Source organism: Pezoporus occidentalis, unplaced genomic scaffold, assembly GCF_034315485.1.
Source record: "Pezoporus occidentalis ecotype Australia unplaced genomic scaffold, CSIRO_AGI_Poc_V1 ctg211, whole genome shotgun sequence".
In the NCBI taxonomy this organism is placed as follows: domain Eukaryota; kingdom Metazoa; phylum Chordata; class Aves; order Psittaciformes; family Psittacidae; genus Pezoporus; species Pezoporus occidentalis.
In genome coordinates this window covers 514,827-540,205 of record NW_026913976.1, presented here as the reverse complement: position 1 = coordinate 540,205, position 25,379 = coordinate 514,827, and the positions used below count along the sequence as shown (strand labels likewise).

Below are 25,379 nucleotides of genomic sequence, written 5' to 3'. Positions count from 1 at the left end.
TTGACTATTATAATGTAAACTCTTTGAGCCACTCCATCAGAAGAGCCATCAAAGCATCTAAAATTACTTTTAGAGGTGGCAATTTCTGCAAACCAAAGCCATGATTTGGCTAGAGTAGGAGGTAATTTATCCCATGGATTCCAAACCTGTCAACTTTAAACTTATAAGGTGGTATTTTATATAGCGCATAAAGATGGCAGCATCATACCCATTTGGCTGACAGAAGGCAAAGATTGCAATTTTATTGGCTACATTTTCTGCAATATACACAGCCTATCTGCTCAAGAAGTGAACTAACAGTATTTGGAAACACTAGTTCAAGAAGAAACCACATCATATTTTTGATGCCCATACAAAGACTCACCATACAATAAGCATTTAAAGGCTACCTGATAGCATTTTGTTTATTCTTAACTCACGTTGCATACCATACTTTGTCTTTCCCTGTGATGAAATGTTGCAAATGACAGCCATTAAGGAAGGAAACCTGTCTTTGCAGCTGTTTTTGTCATGCAATCTTACACCTGAAAGGGTCAGGCCATGATGCAGCTGAAAAAAGTCAATTTAATCACCAGCTGGCACTCTAGTGAACTTGAGTCTTGTTTTAAGACCAAAGAAGCAAATCTTAAGCATTAGGAAATTGTCTTTTGAGGAGATTTTGAATCTTTTCCTGGAAGAGCTAAAAATGGTTTGTTTTTTTTGATTTGGCTGTTAGTGTTGGTAGTGTTTTGTTGTTTGGGGGTTTTTCTTTTTTTTAATGGCAATTAATTTGCAACAAAAAGTATATAATTTGAAAATTGTTAAAAGTTATTTCATAAACATGCACTTTTTAGGAAAGTCTATTAGCAGGAAGGAGTTTTGTCTCTATGATCAGCTCTGAATGACAGCTCTTCACCAAAGTTATCCCATTTTACCAGTTAATCCAGTATGGGTAATATTACTGGTTCCCAAATTAAACTCCTGTAAACCAAGGTATGTTGCACAGCTGCCCCATGAGCTGCACTGCTTTTATAAAGTCTTCAGCTGAAAATGTGATTACACCATGATATGCTGGACCATGAGGAACCTAGGACTCAACTTTTGTCAAGTTCTAGAAACAGCTGATTCACTTCCTATTTTCTGACTTCCATTTTCCAAATCATGAAATAAGTCTTTCCACTGATGAATCAAAGTGTTTTAAGAAATTACTCATTTTTATTCCCTGTCTAAATTGAGAATTTCCATGTTTACGTTCTCTAAGCTGGGGGTTTTACCAATGAACTGATGGTAACAACAACAAACACGTAACATCCAATTTGTAAAATTTTCTGTTGGAGTGAGCTGAACTGCTAATCTCCAGATATATTCAAGACCGTGGTCAAAATTACAAGACTGCAGTCAAATTACAAGACTGCAAGCTCTGGCAACCTACCCCAGGAGACTTCATATCTATTTTCCCAACTTCGCAAAAAGAACTAAGGTAGTTGGACACTAAAATTCCACTGACCATGTGCTTCTACATCCAGAAAATCAAAGCCAGATGGCATCATATTAGACAAATCACCTGGCTTTTATGTGCCTCGATTTCTTTATGGTCAAGACAGAAATGCTTGTCTATGTTGTTGTTCAAAAAGTCTTTGTACTGTATGCTACAGTTGCCAAGTGTGCAAGGGTAAGAATAGTTGTTTTAAAGAGTGGAGAAAAAGGAAATAATCCAACTGCACCTGTGTACAGCCTCTCCAATTGCAATAATGCTCTGTATCTGTGTGACACATTGCTTGCATACAGAGGCCATTATTTTCTGTCAAATGCTCTATTTCTGTATCTGTATGAAATGTGACATTTCGAAGCATCAGAGTGCACCAAAGCCATTAATAAAAAGACACTAACATTAACTTCAATATATCCCTGCATTTGATTATATGAAAGGCATCATTAAAGAATAATGAATTCCAGCAGCCAAGAGAGACTGCACATCTTAGACGAGATAAGCAAGTTTCCTTTTGGGAATTTACTGCTCATCACCCACAGCAGCAATGAAGACACCAGAATGCCTTGGAGCTGATTTGAAGTACTGTCTGTGATCTGATGACAGTGAAAACTGTTTTCAATGATTAGCAGACCTTTAAGCCAAACTGCTGTCACAAAAAGACAAATAACTGCAGGATATTTCAGGTCATTTCTCCCCTTAGCTTCCACCACAGCTATGTGCCCAGTTTTACAAGATACACAACTGTTTCCAGTGTACTGTTTCCGTATGACTGAAGTACAGTGTCTAACACAAATACACTCCAAACTGATTCCACTAAAAAGTTATTGCATTTTTCTTTCTGTGGCTATGATATGACTTGTAACAGTTTTTTTCTGAGTAGAAATATACATTTAAAATTATGCAATTTATACTACTGTCTGGAAGCAACACAGTAGTAATGGTTCGCTACTTTCAGAACATAATTAGGTTCCTGAGGCTAAAATCCAGCTTGTAGATCAATATCTGAATCCACTGGAAGGAGTCCTTTGATGAGTCAATTGAGTCAGTTGTTTGATTCACTGATCCTGAGAAAAAGATGTTTTCAAGATGTTTGAGATGGATCAGGCGTGTAAAGTCATAGTGTCTAACAGTCACATAACTTATCCCTTTCCCAGGATGCCATGTCCATACCTAACTGGGCAGCATGCATTCCCAAAACACTTATTTTCCCATTGTCTTTCAGCTACCAAATTATTTACTGTATTTTAGGAAACTGGCGGTAGGAAGAACACATAAGTGGGAAAATGGGTGGCTTTGTAAGCAGAAAAGCAAGAAGCAGGGCTGTAACGCTTGAAAGACCAGGGTAAACTAGAAAAATCATCATGCAATGGAATTATGACAACAGATCATGCAGTTTCTGTCACTGAAAGCTTTTCAAAACAAATTCAACAAATTCACCATTAAACATTTTGTAAGACTTAACACCGCTTTAATCAGTTAACTTGGTGCCACCTCAGAAATAAAGGGAGGTTAGAAATACATCACATTCATAGTGATAATCAACTACAACAAAGCAAACATTCCATCTAAGTGACATCTGTGCAAAGTCAAAAAGCAGGGCTTCTGATGACATGAATAAATTCAACATGGAACTGAAAATTACAATTCTGCCTGGATTAAACCAGACTTGCAAACCTTATATTTGAAAACAAACACTAGCATTCCTTCTTTAGTGGCAGATGCTGATCCTAAGTTTGTGTTCTGAAAGCAAAGTGGAAACAAAGCTGCTACACAGACTGGAGGAGACGGGCAAACCTGAGCTATTGAGGCAGGTATTTAAAGCTGAACACAGCAGCTGCATCAGCCAGGCTCTCATATGTATCTTGCGTATGTGTTCAAGTACAAAATTCGATTCAAAATCGCTGGGTTTTAATCAGCTTTGCAACACTGATTTTTACATATCACCTTCAGCAAAGGGGACTCAGCCAGTTATCAATGCAAACTGATTTTTCATTAGTGCCCCTGCCTCAACATGCCTGCATTACTAAAAAGAAGATCCAGGCAAGGACAAAGACTGCTGCACCTGGAATGTATTCTATTCTTAAAATTCACCAGCTGCCTTCCCACTGGGTCACAGAACTATAGAATGGTTTGGGTTGGAAGAAACCTTAAAGTTCATCCAGTCCCAACCCCCTGCTATGGGCAGGGACACCTTTCACTAGAGCAGGTTGCACAAAGCCCTGTCCAATCTGGCCTTGAACACTGCCAGGGATGGGGCAGCCACAGCTTCTCTGGGCAATCTGTGCCAGTGCCTCACCACCCTCACAGTGAAGAATTTCTCCCTTATATCTAATCCAAATCTCCCCTCTGGTAGGTTAAAGCCATTCCCCCTTGTCCTGTCACTACATGCCCTTGTAAGAAGTCCCTGTCCAGATTTCTCATAGCCCCCCTTTAGGCACTGGAAGCTGCCCTAAGGTCTTCCCAGAGTCTTCTCTTCTCCAGGCTGAACTCTTTTCAGCCTGTCGTCACAGGAGAGGTGCTCCAGGCCCTGGATCATCTCCGTGGCCTCCTCTGGACTCACTCCAACAGGTCCACATCCCTCTTGTGGTTGGGAGCTCCAGAGCTGGACGTAATACTGCAGCTGGGGTCTCATAAAAGCAGAGGGGCAGGATCACCTCCCTCGACCTCATGCTGATGCAGCCCAGTTTCCCGAACTAGCCGGTTCCTATTTGAGGGCAGTTCGGACATGCAAACATCTTCCCGGTTGGGTCCCAACGAGACCTAACGGCAGGTTAGCACTACCTACTGACTGCGCCTCACAAGAGCCCTCAGAAAGGAGCGAAAGAACGGGCCAGGGCATACCTTAAGCCACCCCGCTCACATCGACGAGCACAGCCCCTGAGGAGAGCCCTGGGCCCCCCCTGCCGCCGTTATTCCCAGCTGCACTCGGCACCACCTGCCCTGGGGCTGAGCTTCCCCCCGCCGCCCGCCTCTGCAGCTGCCTAGAAGAAAGAGGCCGGCATGACGGCGAGAAGCTGCTGCCACTGACCCTCACCCTCCGCCGCCCTGGTCCCGCTCGTCCCGTCCCGTCCCGTCCCGACCCAGCCCCGCGGCGGCGCTCACCATGGCGATGGCGGCAGCTGCAGGCAGAGCCCGCCTCACCCTGCATCCGGCCTGGTGGCGGTAGGGCCGGAGCTCGAAAGCGGCCGGGGCTGGGCCCGAGCCCGAGGAGCGCTGGGTGCGTGTTGGCCGGTCCTGCCGTGGACGGAGAAGCGGCTTTTAAAGAGCGGTGGGTAATGTCCAGCTGTCGCTTACCGGCAGGCTGAGGGGGTTCGGTTGAACCTGGGGTGAGGGGGACACTCATCGCCCGTGGCAGCCGGGGCTGGGTTGTGGTGTTTTTCTGAGGCCGTGGTGTGTCATGGCTCAGTCGTGTTAATGCGGGACTTCCTTGCGTTGCCTGTCGTGGCGGTTCTGTAGGGCAGGATGTTAGCTGAGAAGTGCGGCAGTTAACGATTCAATCGGTGAAGGAGCCTTGCCTATAGGAATGTAATAAAAGGGGAATTTTGCCGAGGCTTAAACTGAAGTTTGTACGTGTAGCAGGACAGTAAGAACAGTATTATAGCATGAGCATTAAAGGAGCAGGATAGCCAGCAGGTGGTCTCAGATGAAGCAGACAGGACCAAATGCTTATAGAATCATAGAATAGTTAGAGTTGGAAAGGACCTTAAGATCATATAGTTCCAACCCCCCTGCCATGGGCAGGGACACCTCACACTAAACCATATCACCCAAGGCCTCGTCCAGCCTGGCCTTGAACACTGCCAGGGATGGAGCCTTCACAACCTCCCTGGGCAACCCATTCCAGTGCCTCACCACCCTAACAGGAAAGAATTTCCTCCTCATATCCAATCTAAACTTCCCCTGTTTAAGCTTTAACCCATTACCCCTTGTCCTATTACTACAGTCTCTAATGAAGAGTCCCTCCCCATCATCCCTATAGGCCCCCTTCAGATACTGGAAGGCTGCTATGAGGTCTCCACGCAGCCTTCTCTTCTCCAGGCTGAACAGCTCCAACTTTCTCAGCCTGTCTTCATACGGGAGGTGCTCCAGTCCCCTGATCATCTTCGTGGCCCTTCTCTGGACTTGTTCCAACAGTTCCATGTCCTTTTTATGTTGAGGACACCAGAACTGCACACAATACTCCAAGTGAGGTCTCACAAGAGCAGAGTAGAGGGGCAGGATCACCTCCTTCGACCTGCTGGTCCCACTCCTTTTGATGCAGCCCAGGATACGGTTGGCTTTCTGGGCTGTGAGCACACACTGCCAGCTCATGTTCATTTTCTCATCAACCGGCACCCAAAGTCCTTCTCCGCAGGGCTGCTCTGAATCTCTTCTCTGCCCAACCTGTAGCTGTGCCTCAGATTGCTCTGACCCAGCTGTAGGACCTTGCACTTGGCATGGTTAAACTTCATAAGGTTGGCATCAGTTCACCTCACAAGCATGTCAGGGTCCCTCTGGATGGCATTCCTACCCTCCAGCGTATCAACCGAACCACACAGCTTGGTGTCATCGGCAAACTTGCTGAGGGCACACTCAATCCCACTGTCCATGTCAGCGACGATGTTAAACAAGACCGGTCCCAACACCAATCCCTGAGGGACACCACTCATTACTGGTCTCCAGCTGGACATTGAGCCATTGACCACAACTCTTGGTGTGCAGCCATCCAGCCAGTTCTTTATCCACCGAGTGGTCCATCCATCAAATTGATGTCTCTCCAATTTAGAGACAAGAATGTTGTGTGGGACAGTATCAAATGCTTTACACAAGTCCAGGTAGATGACATCATCTGCTCTACTCCTGTCCATCAGTTCTGTAGCCCCATCATAGAAGGCCACCAAATTGGTCAGGCAGGATTTCTCCTTAGTGAAGCCATGCTGGCTGTCACCAAGCACCTTGTTTTTTATGTGCCTTAGCGTGCCTTCCAGGAGAATCTGCTCCGGTTGTTCATGGTGCAAGTGTGTTTCCTCATTAGCCCCCTGCAGGACGGCAAAGCCGTTCTGGGTGGGGACATCAGATTTAGGAGGAAGCCCCTCGCTTTTGATTGTCCTTTTCCTCCTTTTGTTGTTGTTTTTTTTTTTTTTTTTTTTTTGTCACTAATTCCCAGCTTCCCAGGTTAACGGCCTCCTTCTTTCCTTCATGAGCTAGAGGTGAAGCTCGAGGCCCCTGCACAGTTTGGGCCGGCAGCAACCATTCCTGCTTCCTCTCAGTTTCCCTGACATCTCACAGCCTATTAACAGCATCCCGCAGCTCAGCCCCTGCTGCAGGAGGACCTCCACCAGGGAGCACTGAGTGCAGCCGTGCCCACTGTGCACCCTCCCCTCACCAGACCAGTGCAGGCACTCTCTGCACCCCGAGCTCTGCACTGCAGCCTCCCCTCTCATCGGCTCTGTCTGGGTGCCTACGCTGCCACCGCCGGGGCAGCCAGAGCAGAGCTCCCAGCCCGGTCCCTGGCCCTACGCCGAGCGCTCACCACCCCGCTCGCCCGCCCGCGGGAACTGCCTCGACCCGCTCCGCTCGCCGCGCTCCCTGGGGCAGGTTTTTACCCACTGAGGGCTGGTGCCGCCCCTCCTGGCTCCGCCCCCTGTGAGTCCCTGCTCGCTCTCGTCCGAGTTGAGCTGCCGGCTCCCGGGCAGGTCCTGTCGAGGACTGGAGGCTCCCTCGGTGTCTCTCGCCGCTCTGGGTTGAGGCGCCTGGACGCTGAGCTTCCCCCCGCTCCGGTGTTGAAGGCGTCCTCTCTCGAGCTGCTCACCTCAGCAGTCAGGCCTTATTGAGTATTCTTGCCTTTTTCTGAGCTTTCATCCGAGTTCTCTTCAAATGAGTAGAGATCCTCAATCAAAAATGAACAGTAGTGATGAGTGGTATTAAATGAGCAAAAACATAACGCAGCTGTAGAAGCAACAGATAACAAGATCATGGAATCACAGAATGGTTTGGGTTGGAAGGAACCTTAAAGCTCATCCAGTTCCAACTTCCTGCCATGGGCAGGGGCACCTTCCACTAGACCAGGTTGCTCAAAGCCCCATCCACCCTGACTTTGAACACTGTCAGGGATGGGGCAGCCACAGCTTCTCTGGGCAACCTGTGCCAGTGACTCACCACCCTCATAGTGAAGATGTTCCCATATCTATCGTTTGAAAAAGCTTAAGGTGTTTCTTTTGTCTTCTGCTCCTCACAAAGATAAACCTGGCTTCCACAAAACAGATCATGAATCCAGAGAGCTGGAAGTAGTGTACACCACTGTCATTATCTTTGCAGGGCAGAGCTGTAGCAGTGAAAGTCAAAAAAAGTTCTAGTTAAGCCTTTTCAGTTAGTGCAATAACAAAAGAAAGCAAGGGCTTTGGGAGAGCTCCCTTGAATAACAGGGAAAACTGAAAGAAGAAGAAGAAAAAGAAAAGGGGGATATATCAATCTCAAATTAATGTAGTTAGCGAGAGACCCTGAGAAAGGAGGATGAGTGACCTGGAGAATTGAGAGTGGATGGGCATGTGGATGAAGGAAGCAATGGTGGACAAGGGAGAAAATGGCCAGGATGGCAGTTTGTGCCAAACTGGGGGTAAAGTTTTACTGTTAGGTTAAATTAAGCATGTGCAGCCACTCAGGGCACTGACTTCTGCTTTGTTTGGGAATTGGCTCTACCAAAAAAGTTGTATTAGCAAGCGGGTCTAAAGCACTTGTGCAGCTGAGGAAGAAATTCCTCACCTCTTGGTCTGCTTTAAGAGTACAGTGTGGGATTTCCCTTTCTCATGGTTCTGTGATGATCTTTGGTTATCTGTGCAGTCATGTAGTTGTGCTCTGGAAGTGTTACAGAGCTTTAAAGGGTAAGATGATGGAGCCCAGAGAGATTTGAGGAATAGAAGCTGAACTGGATGAGGAGCAGAAGATAGGAGTTGAAGTTCAGCTCTTAGTGAAAAAATCCCACCAAAACCAAAATGAAACAAGTGCCAGAAGTCTCACAGTCCTTTGAGAATTGGTGTGGGTTTTTGTGGGTCTGGTTTGGGTTCTTTTCCTTTGTTTTGGTGTGATCTTTTTAACTATGCAACTGAACTGGAGTTCAGAGGTTGTACAAAAATATTAGAGATTAACTGTCAGTGTTGCCTTGCTGAAGATTTTCTTTTTTTCCCCCCACTCCTCATTTCCTCCTCAGACTTAAGAAGAGCTGACTACTAAAGAGAAAATGGCATCTCTAGAAAAAGGTAGGTTGTTCGCATGATATCTAAGCAGACTGGATTAAAAGTACTTTAATGTGAATTCTTAAGACCGGAGTTAGACTGTATGCCAGGCTCCATTCATAGTCGGTTTATGTGGCTATTAGGAAGTAGTTATGTGATTATGTTATTGCAGTTAAAATCTGTCTTGCCTGGATGTAACAGTGAATTTAATGTAGTTTTCTAATCCAGCTTTGTATTGAAAAACAAGTTTATCACTGGTCTGTTATCTGTAAGTACACTTCTCTGTCAGTCCTCTAGTATTCAGAACCTTTTGGTATTGATGTAACCAAGTTGAAAGTTGGGCAGTATGATGTGTTACTACTGCATTTTTGAAATTCATTATTTGGATAGAAGACGCAGGCTCACATTACTGCCTGCAGTATGAGGAAAAAATCAGCATGTGTAGCTAAGAGCGTGCTCCAGAACTTTCTCGCTTTCTCCCATTATAAGGAAATTGTGCAGCAATACTTCAGTCAGCTGAAAATTTTCTGAACTTAAATAAAATGAATTGCAGTAAATGTTATCATGCATGTTGGGGAATTCAGAACAGAATGAAGCATTGCTGGAAATACTGGGGTCTGTTGATTAGAAAGGAAGCAGAACTGGCTTGTTGGCTTTTCTTAAACCCTCAATTGGACAACTAAAACACATGGTACCTTAACAGTCTGCTAGATTTATTAAGGTGTTAGTAGCTCTGTATCTAATGGCTGCTCTTCATTTCTTACTTTTAGAATGAGACTGCTCTGATTCTGTCAGTTCTGAAAAACTGATTTTTCTTTCAGCCTATGAGTGATATTGTCAAGAATTTCCTCTGTACTATCTCTCATGTTTGCATTTCATCTTGTATGGCAGCAAGAAATTGCCATCGGTACAATTCAGATCAATGTTTGTGTTGTCCTATTAGTATTAATGAGCAATACACACCTGAGTTAGGATCTGTCTGATTTGTGCTTCATAATTGCTGCTGCAAAGGAGTCTTTGACACATAGTGTGCAATTAAAGTCTCTAACTTTGAAGTACAGAAATTAAGTGAAGAGTTTCAGTGAGACTAAGAAAGTGAAAGGTGGTAAACTTTGCCTCTGCTATTTCTAAATTTCAGTTGATGATACCTCGTCACCCATCCGAGGACCTGGAGATGGCATGGAAACTGAGCAGGCAGCTGGATCGGTGGAAGTAATCACTGGAGCCAACATTATGAACCACCACAGCCACCACAGTCCACATAAAAAGACAGTCTCTTCTCTGAGTCCTGGAGTTCTGCAGCTGGGGAAAGTGCCTGTTGATAAATCAGTGGAGATAGAAGCTATTCGTATATTAGTCCCCAAAGCAGCTATCACCCATGTTGTTCCAGCTAAAAATGCTAAGGCGGCTAAATCGGAGGGACATAAAGGAGACACGTTCCATCAGTCAGATGGAGCTGCAGATCCCAAGAAAGAGCAGCAAGAGCTGAAAAATGCAATTGAAAAGCTAAAGAATTCAGAAAAGCGGTTGTTACAGGATAAAGAAGGGCTCTCTAATCAGCTGCGTATACAAACAGAGGTAAGAAATGAAAGGTGTTTTCTCTTACACAGCTGAGCTGCTTTGGTTTATATAAACAGTTTGTGAATGTGACCAAAGAGCTCCTATGACACTAGACTTGAGAGAAATGGTTTCCCCCTTGAACTATAAGCTAAGATACAGAGTAGAAGTACATCTAAGTAATCCAGTGCTGCTTCTCTGACAACCAATGAAAAGAAAGTCTTGAAGGTGTGAGAAATGCGTTAGAGGGCTGCAGGGAAATGGGTCTTCCACAATGAAAGATTTTGCTTCTGAATTCAACTGCTAAGTGAAAAAATGTGATGCCATAGGAGGAGTGACTATAATTTTCTAAACAATATCCATTTGTTGATGTCTTGTCTAATCCTTTGTTATCTGATTGATTCAGGACTTGACTACTACTGAAACTTTTTGTTTCTTGTAGCAGGCTTTCATTCCTCTCTGGCCACTGTTAGTATTTAAATAAGAGTGTGCTAAACATGCATTAGTCTCAGATGTTTATGCTCACTAGAGTGGATTCTGAGCCTTAATATACCCTGCACTGGATACATTCTATTCAGGAAAGGGAAAAGCAGTTTGCAGTAACTTGCATTGAATTCTGGAAGTAGGAGGTGTTTCATTATATATTGATAATTACAAGGCAGTCTGGTCTAATTCTAGGTGAATCGGGAGCTGAAGAAATTACTTGTTGCTTCTGTTGGGGATGATCTGCAGTACCACTTTGAACGGATGGCTCGTGAGAAAAATCAGCTAATCCTAGAAAATGAAGTCCTGGGCCGGAATATGTCTCAGTTGTCTGAACAACTAGAGCGCATGTCTATCCAATGTGATGTGTGGAGAAGCAAATTCCTAGCAAGCAGGTATTCCTTCTTACAGAGCTGTTCTAATGCATTCTCCTTCAGTCTTGTATTGTGTATGCCCATTGCAATGCCTGGTAATGTGCTTACATATGTAGACAACAGCCACAGTAGCTGTACTGACACCTACTATGCAATTTGAGTTTACAGAAAAGGTATAAAGAAAGTAAGCTCCTTGAAAAACAGAACTTCTCAGATTTACAAAGGTAGTACAGTGGATCCTATACCTCCTAAAAACTACAGTTCTTCACATATCAGGAGAAGTTCTTAATTCTGATAGACTATGTGTAGTTTAGGGTTTATTTTTTTTTTTCCAGGACAGCTGTCTTGACTTGTCTTAAAGGTAGCTATCTTGATTTTCATCCCCACCCTTGTTGTGGTTTAGACCCAGCTGGTAACTCAGTACCATGCAGCCACTCACTCTCACTCCCCCTTTCCCTATGGGGTGGGATGGTGAAGAGAATCAAAAGAATGTAAACCCCATGGGTTAAGTACAATATAATACTGCTACTAATAATGATAAGGTAAATAACAAGGGGAGAGGATATAAAACTAAGAAGGGAAAGGAGAAAAAAAACCCACCAAAATGGTAAACACGGGTGATGCACAATACAATTGCTTACCACCCTCTGACTGGTACCCAGCTTGACCTGAGCAGCGATCAGTCTCTTCCCAACCCCCCCCCAGTTTATATACTGGGCATGATGTGCTGTGGTATGGAATACCCCTTTGGCTAGTTTGGGTCAGGTGTCCTATCTCTGCTTTTTGTGGCCCTCCTCACTGGCAGAGCATGAGACTGAAAAGTCCTTTACTGGGGTAAGCATTACTTAGGAACAACTAAAAACATGAATGTGTTATCAGCAGGATAGGGCATCTCTTTGTTAAAACACTGGTTGTGATACTGCTAAGAGCCCTGCTGTTGCTTCTCTAACCATAAAAACTAGTCTGAATGTAAAAATTTCATTTGATAAAGGATTAGACTTTTAACTTGCCCAGTATAGTTGTCTTACCAGATCTGTAAATAGTGTTGTAGGATTTTTAATCTACTGTACTCAGCAATAAGTGACTAAATTTTAATCATGATGCTTAATGCATATGACAAAAGACCTTACTGCTTGAAGGAAATGGTAATACAATACAGTCTCTTCCCTTTAATTTGCTGGTCATAAGAAGTTTCAGCATATTAAGTGAATGGTAAGGACTTGTGATTGTCCTTACTAGGCAAGAGTTACTATCCTAACTTGTTTCTTTAGCATTAATAGGAGTTCTGAGATCAGGAATGTAAATTCCCTGGTGATGTGCTTGGAGTAACACCCTTCAATATCGTAACATTATGGTTTGTTGAGATCTCAGATTTCTAACTGGCTGTGGTTTAAATGTCATTGTTTTTTGCATTTGCAGTATACGTAGGCATTTGAAATGCTTCTTGAGGGGTCAGTGCTGAGCTTCATGGCATAGCAAAATGTGTCAACAGTTGTCTCATTTGTAGCTCTTAAATGCTTATATCTGGCACGTGTAATGTCTAGTTATTGCCCCTGAGAAAGGCAAAGAGGTGAATGAATGCAGTCTTTAGCCATAGGTGTCATCTTCAGAGAGGAGGATGGAAATATGAGATTACAGCATACTTGTGAGAACTGTGTTAGTAAAACAAAATGTATTTACATTTTTACGTGTAAATGTTCTGTTATCCAAGGTATTTTGAAATGTCTGTTGCTAGCTTTGTATTAAGTGACATACAATTGTTTAAACTCAGCAAATCAAAATATAATCTTGAACTTGTGTTGACTGTGGTTGAACATAAATTATTCTTAATATGTGTCCTTTATAATTAGGTTGATATGGGCTCTGGGTGGGAGAGTGAGAACAGCAGCTTAGTCCTTAACTTGAGCTGACAAATTGCAGTCTGTAGTAGAATAAAGGTGAATTTCAAACTGCTCACTTACACTACTGATTGGGGATTTGTTTTGCAGGGTTATGGCTGATGAGCTAACCAATACCAGAGCAATACTTCAGCGTCAAACCAGGGATGCACAAAGTGCAATACAGGACTTGCTGAATGAACGCGATCAGTTCCGTCAAGAGATGATTGATACGCAGAAGTATGATTTTTCTAATCCACACTACCTCTGTGCAAACTTAATTTCTGTCTGTTCATTGTAGACCAGAGAAGAATCAAATAATTTTCCCGTTCCAGTGATAGTCAACAAAAATTAATTATGCTGATAGAGAGTAATGTCACTTTTCAGCACCACAGCTGAAAGAGCCAAAGTAGTATTAATTTTTCCTTCGTTGCCTGGAGGTGTGAGGTGTTACTCTAGAGCTGACATCCCTTATATCCTCAGGATTTCTGTAGTTAATCACTTAACTATCTTGCCTTCAAGTTTTCTCTGTCTCCTTCTAAAACATACAGACTCTTCTACCCATGTGGACTTCTTTTGTGCTTATTCTGACAGTTGTCAGGTTTTACCTGTATTAAAATACCTTGATGGTGAGGCCTTGCCTTGGAGGATAACATGATTTTTAAACACTTTTTTTTTTCTTTTTCCATGTTTCAGTTAACATTTAGCTTGTGCAGTAAGTCTTGGGAAGGGATGATTCCAGTGAAGTTGCTGGTAATACAGGGTACAAAACCCACTAATAGTGCTGTCTTCTTTTCTGCACAGGCTGCTGGAGGAACTGATGGTTTGTCTTCAGTGGGGGAGACAACAGACATACTATCCTAGTGCCCAATCTTACACTACGACAGAGCTAGCGGCTGTGAATTGTAAGCTAGCCAAAGCTGTAAGCTCACGTCTTCTTGGAAATGTTGGCACTAACAGTCCAAAGAAGACTTCAACATCTGTAGAGTTCTGCAGTACCCCTGCTGAGAAAATGGCTGAAATGGTAAGAACTCTTCATACATCTCAGTCTGTCAACACAGAGTCTTCTTTCCAGAAAGAAATCAGAGTCTTCTTTCAACACAGAGTCTTCTTTCCTTGTGTTAAATACTTCATATCTTATCTTTTTAAAAAACTATATGCAGGGGAAACTTACTGAATAGAGATGTTGCCTCCCCCCCCCCAAAAAAAAAAAAGATACACCCCAAAACCAACCAACCAAACCTGGAACAATAAGCAGAACAACATACATAATATAATGATACGTACTGTTTCCTTCTCTGTTCCTAGCACTAAAAATGATTGGGTCAGAATTAGTTTAGAGTCAGTGTGTCAGGAGGAAGCCAATCAAAAATACTTATCTGAGTCTAAAAACTTAGCGGGAGAAGATATTCAGGTAGGAATAACACATAACACTTCAGCAATAGTTTGTTGCCCTACAAATCAGTTCTGTTAAGAGTGGATGGAAACACAGAAAGAAGCTATGTGATTATCTTTCAAGACAAGGTTTCACCACAAGAAGCTTGATGCTTAAATAGAAAACTAGACTAAGAGTTTAGTCTGGAAGCAACTGAGTAATGGTTGAGCAGCAGGAGGCTCACAGTGCCTACCGATCTGTGTTGCTCTTGCCTAGTTTTGCTCAACTCTGCTAAAAGAAATTAGATTTTTTTTTTTTAATTCTCTTTAAAATTATAGCTTGGATTTCTGATGAATATTACTAATTTATAAACACTACCTAATGTCTGTATATTGAGGGTCTGGAAAGATGGATATTCAGTTTTCAACTTGGAAAGAAATGAAAAATTGCTTTTGGGAAATCTTTCCTAGCTGGTAAAGAAGGATAAAACCCATGAAACTTAATAGATATATTGTCAGTCTCAATTTTTCCATCCTTAGGTGCTACGGGTACTGGATCCAGCTGCACGTGCCGAAACATCGACAGAAGTTTCTTTTTCTGAGACTTCTCCATCCTCCTTCCTTTCCACAAAGAAGAATATTGGAAGGTTTCACCCATACACAAGATATGAAGATGTAACTTTCAATTGTTGCAATCACTGTCAAGGAGAGCTGATAGTCCTTTAAAAACATAGGCAATGCAACCGCACATGCACTCTTCTGAAGAATTACACTAGTTGATGTTCAGCAGACTTTCCTTTTTCCTATTTCTTTCCATAATGGGTGGGTTTAACATTGGAAATGATGCAGTTTCTTACTACTTGAAGCTAGGTACTGACAGTATTTCCTTAGCCTCTGGGATACTGCCACTACTTTTCAGTCTGGAAAGCTACTTCTTTTCTTCTACAAAGGCAAGACCAAAAATGTTACACTGGTCTGATTTGTAGAGCATAGAGATGCCCTTGACCATTTAAGGTTTACAGTCTTATTAGCAAATCTCAATGAATTTCTGTTTAGAGGGAGACAAAAGCCTAACTGTACCAAAGTAAATGAAGTGCTGATAGATTATGCTAAGGGAAGGGGGGAAGGTGCAATGGAAAATTGTCAGCTCCATGCATTTTTTTTTTTTTAATCTTAGCCAAGGTGATGAACTGGCACCAAGTCTATGTTCAGCCTTTTCAGAAATCAAAAGGAAAACGTGCAATGAATTTTCATAGCTCTAAGCTCTGAAAGTAAGAGCATATGTAGTGTTGCAGCCCTGGCAAGAAGGGAAAGAACTTGAATGAACTCTAGCTGTAATATATAAACAGTAACTGTTTTTAAATGGATTCTGGAAACCTGTTTGGGATGAGGTTATTCTTGTGTTTCCATAAGGCTAAAATAATGGTTTTCCATCTATCTCAGCTTCTAGAATGAAGCTGTTGAGTAGCTGATCCTCAGCAAAGACAGACTAATATACTTCCTTTAGTACACAGTCTTGAGACCTGACCTAATATTAGAACTCAGTTCTTGCCCAATGTCTTCATGGGCTTTCTGGGGAGTTGAAGATAAGCACGAAGTTTGCACAAGCACTGGTAAAAGAAAGTATTTTTTTTTACATATATGGTTTTATAATCTTGATGTAGGTTTGAAGAGAAGTTTCAGCAGATGATCTGCTAAATCTAAAGAAACCTCTTTAAGCTGCAGATGTAAAGAAGAAAGATGCAAGTATGCATTTTAATTTCTTAGTTTCATTCCCAAATCTATATCCTGTAGCCATCTAATTTAGGGAAAGGGTTTTGAAATGGTAGCTTTCACCCAGTTTTTCTTTGAATCTCATACTGTTATCAGAATCTGTAAGTTAAGTTCTTGCTGTTGCTGGCCATGCTTTGATTTGCATGAAGAAAACTACAATAAACTTTCTTTGCTTTAAAGTTGCAATCTTGGATTTAATATAACTGTATTTCTGACCTTGTTTTCCCTGCAGCATAAAAAGAACTACATGACGTTTAACTGTAAAACCCTTAATTCTACTGGTCTGAGGTAGTGAACCAAGAAACACTTCTTTTGTAGCTCCTTACAATTAGGGAGATACCGTGAACCTTTGCAGACTTCACCTCTGCATTTGCCAGACACAAGAAGCACTTTTTGTCCTTGGTGTCAGGGGAAGGTACAGGAAGGCATCTGTTGCTTGCCTTTCTCAGTAGCATGTCAAATTTCCATTTCACAACCATGTCCTTTACCTATGCTAGCAAAAGCTGCACCACAGTGCCATCAGTACTCTTTCAATATGCCTGCAACTATCTCCAGAATGCGAAGAGAAAAATACTCATGGCAAATTTGCTTTGCCATCTACTACACTACTTCCTGTTACAAAACTTCCAGAAAACACTTTAAATGTGCAAAAGTGGAAGAACAATGACAGATCATGAAATATGTTGGACAGTTGCTCCTCATCTTCCATTAACTTCATGATTTCATGATTGACCTCAGCACTCTCTGAGAAGAGTTCACAATTGATCTGGGTAAGGTGGTATAATTTATTATAATTAATTTAGCAAACATGGACACATATACAAATGATCCAGCTACCTTGAAGGTAGCTGGTAAAGGTCATAATTCACACAATCACTTAATGGGATAGAAAATTACTAACTATGACTCAGAAATAAGTTTCAAAGACTGTCGCACGGTCACACATGTGTTAGCCTTCAATGGCCACTTTCCCTAAACTAAAATGAAATAGTCCTCCGGTCTGGCCAGAATTAACTGGTCAACAGCTCAATAGAAAGTGGTACGAGAAGCAGCATTTTCCAACAACGTAACACCTTGTACAGTCTTCATCACAAGCAGCAGCAAACAGCAATATTAATCCAGCAAAAAGTCAACATTTTACATAATAGCCTGCATCCAGGAATTCATGGTGGAGTTGAGTATAAAGTGCTTTTTAATGACAGGAATGTGTATTTGCCACCCTCGTATGTAGATCTCATACTCGTTAAGACTTGAGCAAACCAATAAAATCCCTGAGTTAGTTATATATAAAAGCAGGCCTTTTCAACAAAATTACAAATAAATAGGTAGTAAAATTGTTGTTAGTGAAGGTAATTTTTAACCTTGTTTGAAGCTTTAAACACACCACAAAAAGTAGCTGTAAAGAGCAAAAACTCAAGCCATAAAAATTAAAAGACTGCCACCAAGAACTCTGTTCTTACATCAAACTTTCAACTGTAATGATTTGTGAAGCGAAAGGATTTTGGCTCTGAATTAATACAGTGGATGTTCTGCAGCTGTTTTGCTCTTCTGGCTTCTAGTCTAAGCTGCCTCACTCTCTCTTTAGCAGCTAGTTCTTCTGCTCGTTTTTCTTCTCTTTTTCTTTTTAGCCATCTGGGGAGAGAGAAGGAGGTCTAGAAATACTGACAGTTGCAATTCAAAGTTTTATGTCATCCATTTGAAGGAGACTTGCCCCCACTTAACTAGAGTCACCTTGCCCTCGAGGATAAACACAGGTGTCATGGCTGAGCCAGTCTAAAAGTACTATTTCTCCATCCCATTCTCCAGCTTCTGCCACCCACCTTTGCCTCCCCCTTGTTGTTGAGCTAATTCAACTCACAAACTTGAGGGAGTTAAAAAACACTCTATTGGATTATCTTTCTGCTTGTTTAAAGAGCTGAATCAACCTGAGCCTGACAGGCAGGGGAGAAGTATCTCCCTTTTTCAGCAGAAGTAATTCACTATTTCAGCTCAGGCTCTGACAAGTAATTTCACAACACTGAACAAACAACAAGAAATTGATGCATTTTTGCTGGGGTTTAAGTTTATGAGGGCATATCCATAAAAAAAGCCCCAAACCAAAACAATGAGGACTTCAGCAGTAAAGATGTACGATAAAATAACTATGCTTTTAGCCTGATAGACTACAAAACTTACAAATACTATTCCCTAGGAATGACCCTACTCACTCTTTAAAGGCTCTGTTGCATTCCTCTGTTCTCGGAAAAAAGGCAATTCCCTCAGCTTGGCGCCTCAACATTTCTAACTGTTTTTCTTTCATGTGCTCTTGGTGCTTTTTTTTAAGCCATAACTTGAAGGCTTCTTCTGGATTCCTGTCCTTCTCCTATTAAAAAAAAAAAAAAAGAAAAAGACATATACACACAAGGCTTATCATTAAATGACTTATAATCACATTATAACAATTTTTTGAACTCTGCTGGTATCTCCCATCCACAAAACATACTTTAGAACCAAACTAAATCATACGCTAACCTGGCATGGAATATTCACATGAACAACCATTCAAAGCTGTATGTTTTAAAAAAATACTGAATTTAGCTTTTCAAGCCCATTGCTGCAAGGCAGAGGAACTTTAGAAGACAGCATCTTCAGGCTTTGGTCAGGTCATGTGCATTAACTGCTTGCCAAAAGGTAAGGAATGCACTTCAAAGGGTTTTCTGGCTGGTTGTTCACTGCAGGGTTCAATCAAGTCATTCTCCCAATAAAAAGGAGCATCCGTCTCCTGTGATTTTATAGCTATGGAATTCATATATGCAGCTTCTATGATGCAAGCCACTCTGCCAAGCAGAACAATCCTAAACATGCAAGTCAATCTAGCTCATCACCGAAATCAATGTAATAAAAACGCTTCCTATCACTGTGTATTTGCATATGCTTAGCGAAGAACAGATTCTAAGGCTTAGAATCTAATTTTCCTATTTAACAAGAGCACTACAGCTCCCAGTTCTATTTTAGGGAGATCTTACCCTGCTGTTCAAGTCTTCTAGCTCCTTTGCACGACGAATCCGCTTTTCTTCTTGCACTTGCTCTTTCTTCTTCTGTAACCAAGCTTTAAAAACCATCTCATTATCTCTTCTCTTCTGTTCTTCTTGTTCCCTTTTCTTTTCTTCTTCCTTAAATGGAATGAAGAGTTAATAAACTTAGTTTTTAAGAGAATCAATCTTCAAAGGCCTTCATAGACAATAAATAAGCCATCTGAATTATATGAGAGACACAAAAATACTGATGAAACTGGAATAAGCAAAGATTACATCATAATTGATACTACTTCTAGGAAGAAAAGAGTTTGACCACTTCTGTGGTTCATGTTACATTCAGATACCTTTGATACATTCATGATACATTCAGATAACCCTTTCTGTGATTACCTCTATTTCCATGACACATCTCAACTCACAGACATCTCTTAATAGCACTGGGTAAAGACTTTTAAAATTAAGCCTGTCCAATAGCTCTGATTGGCTTAAAATCAGTTTCAACTGATGCATTTTGAAAATGAATGCAGTTTCCAGTCTTGACAGGTGGGTACACTAAACCCTAAAGGATATTTAACTACCTATGGACTACAGAATACTACCTTACAAATATGGGGCTTTTTCTGGACATGACATTGTAATGTATTTACTTACAGAGTATTAATAGCTTAACACTTTTTTCAAGTTTACAAAATGAACTGATTTTTACAAAACTGAGAAAAGTTTTTATTATTATTATTAATCACATTTTAGCCAATTACAAGTATCTACAAGGAGGAGAAAGGTTTTCAGACTGCACTTCAGGAAGCTGGTTAGGACATTTTACTAGAGTGTAACTCTCTTTCTTTGATAAAAAAGCTACAATCCCCACTCATTTCAAGACTCATAGAAACCTGTTCTTCTTGCAAATAGATGATATTCCTCCCATCTACTTTCACACTAGCCTTCAAACTTGTAATTTGAAATTTACTGAAATGAAAGAAACTCCACCAAAATGAAGCGGATGGATTTCATTAATGTAAAGAAATGTTTCATGCCCGTGAAATCCATCACTGAATGGAAGAACTCCATTCAAAAATGAAGAAATAACGTAATACATTCTTACCTTTTCATAAGTCAGCCAGCAGAGGAAGAGATTTAGCACATACTGTTAGAAAAATAACCTTCCCTATCTCTATGACACTACCTTTTACTTTAAATATGCAGAGTATGGTGTCAAGAGATCCAGTCTTGTGGTACAAAGCAAACCCATCAGTAACTCTTCTCATTTCATACCCCTTGTTACTGAGCTAAGCCTCAGCCTCAAATAAACCAGGCTAGGCTCATTTCCACACATGACAGAAAGCAACCTTTGAAGCTACTGAGCCAGATTACTTAGAACATCATGGCACAGAAAAATGGTAGCTGCTTCATGCTCTTTTTTACAGAGCAACATACATAGCAAGCTACTCTTAAGTAATTGTATCATCATAATGCAAAGTGAAGAAAAATAAGATTTTAAAATACTTGGTAAAGATTTATGAGGTTCCTGTTACAGCTGTCAAAGGCTGGCTCTATTACATATGTTTTTCTGAATAAGGCACTGAGAAAGATCTAAAAAGGTGGAGGTTTTTTCCCAGCAATACATAAGATACTGACTTGATTTTCTAACTTGTTTTTTTAAAATTATTGCCCTTTATAGATACAAGAAGAATAATCTCACTACTGGCAATATTGTCTTCTTTTTGTCGTCTCTGTAGTGCCCAGGTAAAAGCAAATAAGAAGGAAAAGTAGTATTAATTAACAGAGAAAGGGGAAAAAAACCTACTTTGCCACAAACTCATTGAGAAAACTTACTACAACGCTCACCTATGCAAAACCTTTACAGGAAGGAAAGTATCCAGTTATATTATTAGTCAATGTGACTTCACCTGCACACATCTTATTGCAGGCATAAGGCATACCACTTTTGAAGTCAGCTCTATCTCCCATACATGTTAAACACACTGCTCTTTGTTTGTAGTTCTCAGGGTCATTCTCTTGTGAAGATCTCATTTTATGACTGAACACTCTCCCATATGATAATTGCCTATTACATACTTCATGAGCACCCAAATGTGCACCTGCATTACTTTGGTTAATGTTAACTTCCTGCACTGCAGTGTAATCCGTGGAGATGTGATACCATGGGATATGTCACAGTAAACAGTGGGCATGAAATGGAACCTAGGTAGAAAGAGAGTCAATAAGCAAAAGCAGTAAGTACAATATAGCAGAAGGCCTATTTATGGAGGATGTAGTAAATAAATACTTAATTTCTCTTGTGAGCAAGACATGATCCTATGCCACTCTGTGGGGTTTTTCTTTTCACCTAAGGAAAAGACTTTTGATAGATTCCTTACAAACTCCAGAGAATAATAACAGCAACAATAATAACAGTAATAATCTTGTTAGTATTACTCTTGTTGCCTCTTTTACAATGGAAAAATGGAGGAAATGCCCTGAATATGTGGTTTCTGTGAAGCATGGGAACAGGATAGTCACTGTGATCTATTTATTGCCTCTGTATCTTTACCTCTTTCTTCAGTTTTTCCTTCCTTTGTTCTAACTGTTTCCGCAATTCTTTTTGTCTGGGAGAAAGACAGTAAGTGGAGCTTCTCACAGGCATGCTGGCAGACTGCACCCTCTGTGGAGTCTTCTGTTTTCCCAGACCTCTTGAAGCACTGATGGCAGAATTTGGACGATGCTTCGGGTTAGATGGAGGCTTTGGGAAAAACACACAGTCATCTCCACCAGGAGAAAAAGTATGTGCTCCTGGTCCTTCTGGAGGTACTTTCTTCATTTGAGAAGCAGCACCAGGAGGACTACAGGGTGAAGATTTTGGAGACATGTGTTGAGTTTCAATATCAGTAAAAGAAACACTTATTGGGGGCAAAATGCCCTGGCTTTCAATATCATGTAAACTTAAGAGTTCAAACTTCCCATCTTTTTCCACTAAGATTTCACCATCCTTCTTTTCATTGTTCTTGTCAGCATGTGGAGAAAGCGATGTGCTTTCCTGTCCCGTTTCCTTAGATATACACAACTGAGACAGCCTATTTGAAACATCATCTCCTTTTGCAAAGTCAGTTTTACAAATTTCAACATCTTCTAGAGCAGGAACTTCAAGATCCACCAACTTATCCTTAAATTTTAATTTCCGTTCTCTGTTCTGATCCACAGGACCCTGATTCTCCAGCAATTTGTTGGCTTGTTCAATCTTTTCCAAGATGTAACGCTTTAGTTCTTCATCCTCTTCCTCATCCAGTTCCTGCTGGTTTTCCAGCTTGGATTCCTGGATAGAGCTTTCACTATCAGTATCAGATACATGATCCCCCTGTTTAACATCAGATCTGGATTCCAAACTTTCTTCATTGGAGGGTCTCACTTTCACATTTACATCTGCTTCTGAAAGCTGATCTGGATTTTCTTCCATTTCCTCATTGTCTTCCTCAAAGCTATCCTCACCTTTAACAATTCGTGCTTCAGGATTCTAAAAACAAAAATTAAACAACTATTCTCCCAACAAAGAACAGTACCAGAGAAAGAGAAAAGAAATAGTGAGAGAGAAGAGCACTACTAATGACCCTAACTCTAAAACAGGCTGTCAAATAGTGCATGTCATAACTAATAGCTTTTTTGACATTAACAACCTTCTTGCAGTCCCTCCATGCACAAAATTTAACTAAGCATGGCTTGCACAGTGATCAGTGACACCACAAAAACAGAATGTGTGTTGCACAAACACGAAAAGGAATCCAAAAGTACTTCTGAAATAAGCATATTCTTTTCAAGGAATACTGAATTTTCTGGTTTAAAGCAATTATAACCAAACTAACCAGTTCACTGAACTGGTTTTCACTATAACCCAAATAACTTTCTCTGTCAAAATCCAGTGAATGTACCTACACATTTCAAGCCATATTCAATTTTATGCTTATGATTTCAAATATTACTCAACTTTGTATCCTAAATAACTAGCATATAATTTAGCATTTAATTTAACAACTACCTCTCTTTCATCAAGGTTTTCTTCTTCTTCATCTTCTTCTTCCTCATTAATTAGCCATTCAAGGTCTTTTTCAAAATCATCCTCATATTCTACGCCTCCTGTTAAATCACCCATATTCGTTGGATCTCCTTGGTCTTCATTTTCACTCATTTTGGTGATGTGTTAGAGTAACACTATAAAAAAGAGAGCAGGAAAGAGTTGTTTTAAAACTCTGGTGACACGCAAATATAGGACATCAATATCTCTTATGGCACTCACATCAAACTTGTGAGCAGTATCAATACAACCATGCTGGACCATGCCACAGAACCCCAGGACTACAGATCACTAATGGTTTATAAACATGAATGGTTTTGGCCTTTCCAGGTCCAACTACTAGGTGAAAATTTGAGTCAAAGCAAACCAAAGTGACTTAACTCGATGTCTTGCAGTAAGTCTCTGAGAGGTAAAACGAGAACTCATGATCTCTTGACTGTCAGTCTTATGCTTGGACAAAGAGACTGCTATTTTATGTTTGGTAAAACATAAAAAGTACAAACGTAGTTAAGATTACTAAGAGCTTTCATTGCTCCCAGGTACGTTTTACATTGTCTTATATTTGCCTGGCCCATTTTCCTTTAAAGAAGTCTCAACTTGTTTAAAGTCACAATGCAAAAATGTGAAATGCACAAGTCCTAGAAGATCCATGCTATGCCTTACTGTAGATCAAATCACCAAAAAGCTTCTCATAATGACATATTAAAATGAGAAGACATTCATTGATTGTACTCTTGCCAGAAACTTCTACTAGAGTGGCTGAATGTTTACAAGGAGCTATCTTTCAAACCTATTAGCTCCACTAGTATTAGGGGTAAAGAAAAGTTACACAGACACCAATTGAGAATACTGGGAAAAGGATTCAGTTCTGGTTTGAATTTATGAGGAAGACAACAATGGAAAATTCTCATTTACCAGTTAATCAGGATGGATATAGTCACAACCATGACAAAACTGGAGACAAGCCACTATAAGGATTGAATATTTTAAACAATCTTTGGACTGCATAGCACATAGGTGTCAACAGCTCCTGAAGGACTGCTTCAGTGCTGGTACTCAGGACTCCAGGCTGACTGCCTGAAACCCCTGGGCTCAGGGGTTCACTCAACAGAAAGCATATGTCTCCATCTAATACACAAAAGGGTTAAAAGCTGATGTAGAGACACACATCAGCTGAGATGATTCTGCCCTTTTTACAGCTTTAGCCACTCATCATTCCTTTCCTAATTTGTTTATTAATGTTTACAAAAACAATACAAAACAAGGAAACATTGATTATTCAAAATTTCCTATTCTTTTTGTACTCTCTGCTGTAGGCTGGAAGGTGTCACTTCTAAGTGTCTCTAGTAGGACAAATCTGTGTCACACACCACATACTAGAAGATCATGTTATATGCATTAACATATTGCAACACAATACAAGATGTTTGAGTTAGCTCTGACCCTGGATTGAAACAGCAAGACAGCTACATGTGTTAACAACCTGCCCTTCCAGACAAGACCTGGACTTCCCAACCTGCTCAGATTTTGTAATACATTTTGTAAAAATCCTTCCATCCAGATGATGCTGCTTAAATTCCTTCAAGCTGTTATGTTCTGATGAGCATCTCCTAAATTCTCATTTAGGCTCAGGAACACCAGCTCTGCTTCTTAAAACTTTCATGCTTGTCAAGAATGCTGCTCTTTTGAACCTCAAACTTTAGCCAAGATTTGCTTAAAAGAGAAAAAAAATGGCAATCAAGCTGGGCACTTCTGTTGCAAACTTCATTTAGAAACTTTACAAAACTCTTCTCTTTTTGATCCACATTTTGTCCAAGAAAATCTGGAAAATTTTGCTCCTAATTCCCTTCTTTTTAGTCACCACTTGCCACGACCATTATTCAATTAATCACGCTACATTTCTCCAAGTTTAAATTTTGTTCAAACAGGTCATGATTTTTGCCGGGAAATGCCCCTTCCTTCACCTGGGCTTGGGTGGACATGTACCTGGGGTCTTAATGGAGATTACCCTGCTCTAGTACGTATTCAGCACAAAAGAACCATTTCTCTTTAACTTCATCATGATGGCCAACAGGCACAAAAGCTAGAAAGCTGAATTGTGCCATTAACAAAACATGTTCATTCAGTGACAATGCAAATACTGAAAATTGTTCAATATATTTAGGATATGTATAATAAA

At 40.9% G+C, this 25,379-nt stretch overlaps 3 protein-coding genes across 4 annotated transcripts in view; 1 reads left to right on the top strand and 2 right to left on the bottom strand.

The window, feature by feature from the left end:
- The window catches only part of NME7 (NME/NM23 family member 7), a 92,534-nt gene extending 87,923 nt beyond the window's left edge, over positions 1–4,611 (bottom strand). The window contains exon 1 of the mRNA XM_062619519.1: positions 4,574–4,611. Coding sequence (XP_062475503.1) covers positions 4,574–4,576 — 3 coding nt within the window. The 5' untranslated portion in view covers positions 4,577–4,611. The remainder of the gene's footprint in view (positions 1–4,573) is intronic.
- A 3-nt stretch (positions 4,612–4,614) lies between these two features.
- Positions 4,615–16,299, top strand: BLZF1 (basic leucine zipper nuclear factor 1). Its single transcript, XM_062619516.1, has 7 exons — positions 4,615–4,739; positions 8,658–8,706; positions 9,821–10,260; positions 10,918–11,117; positions 13,085–13,213; positions 13,778–13,997; positions 14,888–16,299. Exons 2-7 carry the CDS (start codon positions 8,688–8,690, stop codon positions 15,071–15,073), a joined length of 1,194 nt encoding a protein of 397 aa, XP_062475500.1. The 5' UTR covers positions 4,615–4,739; positions 8,658–8,687; the 3' UTR covers positions 15,074–16,299.
- Positions 16,300–17,571: 1,272 nt separating this feature from the next.
- CCDC181 (coiled-coil domain containing 181) lies at positions 17,572–23,329 on the bottom strand. 2 transcript variants are annotated; one of them, XM_062619515.1, is made up of 5 exons: positions 23,162–23,329; positions 21,689–22,645; positions 19,126–19,272; positions 18,328–18,482; positions 17,572–17,752 (listed from the first exon to the last, which is right to left on the bottom strand). In XM_062619515.1, exons 1-5 carry the CDS (start codon positions 23,312–23,314, stop codon positions 17,590–17,592), a joined length of 1,575 nt encoding a protein of 524 aa, XP_062475499.1. In that variant the 5' UTR covers positions 23,315–23,329; the 3' UTR covers positions 17,572–17,589. The 2 variants fall into 2 exon arrangements, with proteins under 2 accessions (XP_062475499.1, XP_062475498.1); XM_062619514.1 differs by having other exon boundaries at positions 21,689–22,666; positions 23,165–23,206.
- Between the last annotated feature and the right edge of the window lie 2,050 nt (positions 23,330–25,379).

Excerpts from the sequence above, each read along its gene's own strand:
- BLZF1 (XM_062619516.1), top strand. Across the intron at positions 13,214-13,777 it reads GAGATGATTGATACGCAGAA|GCTGCTGGAGGAACTGATGG; the intron begins GTATGATTTTTC and ends TTTTCTGCACAG. Across the intron at positions 13,998-14,887 it reads CTGAGAAAATGGCTGAAATG|GTGCTACGGGTACTGGATCC; the intron begins GTAAGAACTCTT and ends TTCCATCCTTAG.
- CCDC181 (XM_062619515.1), bottom strand. The coding sequence starts at position 23,314 with ATGAGTGAAAATGAAGACCAAGGAGATCCAACGAATATGGGTGATTTA. Across the intron at positions 22,646-23,161 it reads ACCTTGATGAAAGAGAGGTA|AATCCTGAAGCACGAATTGT; the intron begins GTTGTTAAATTA and ends TTTTGTTTTTAG. Across the intron at positions 19,273-21,688 it reads AGGAAAAACTGAAGAAAGAG|GAAGAAGAAAAGAAAAGGGA; the intron begins GTAAAGATACAG and ends ATTCCATTTAAG.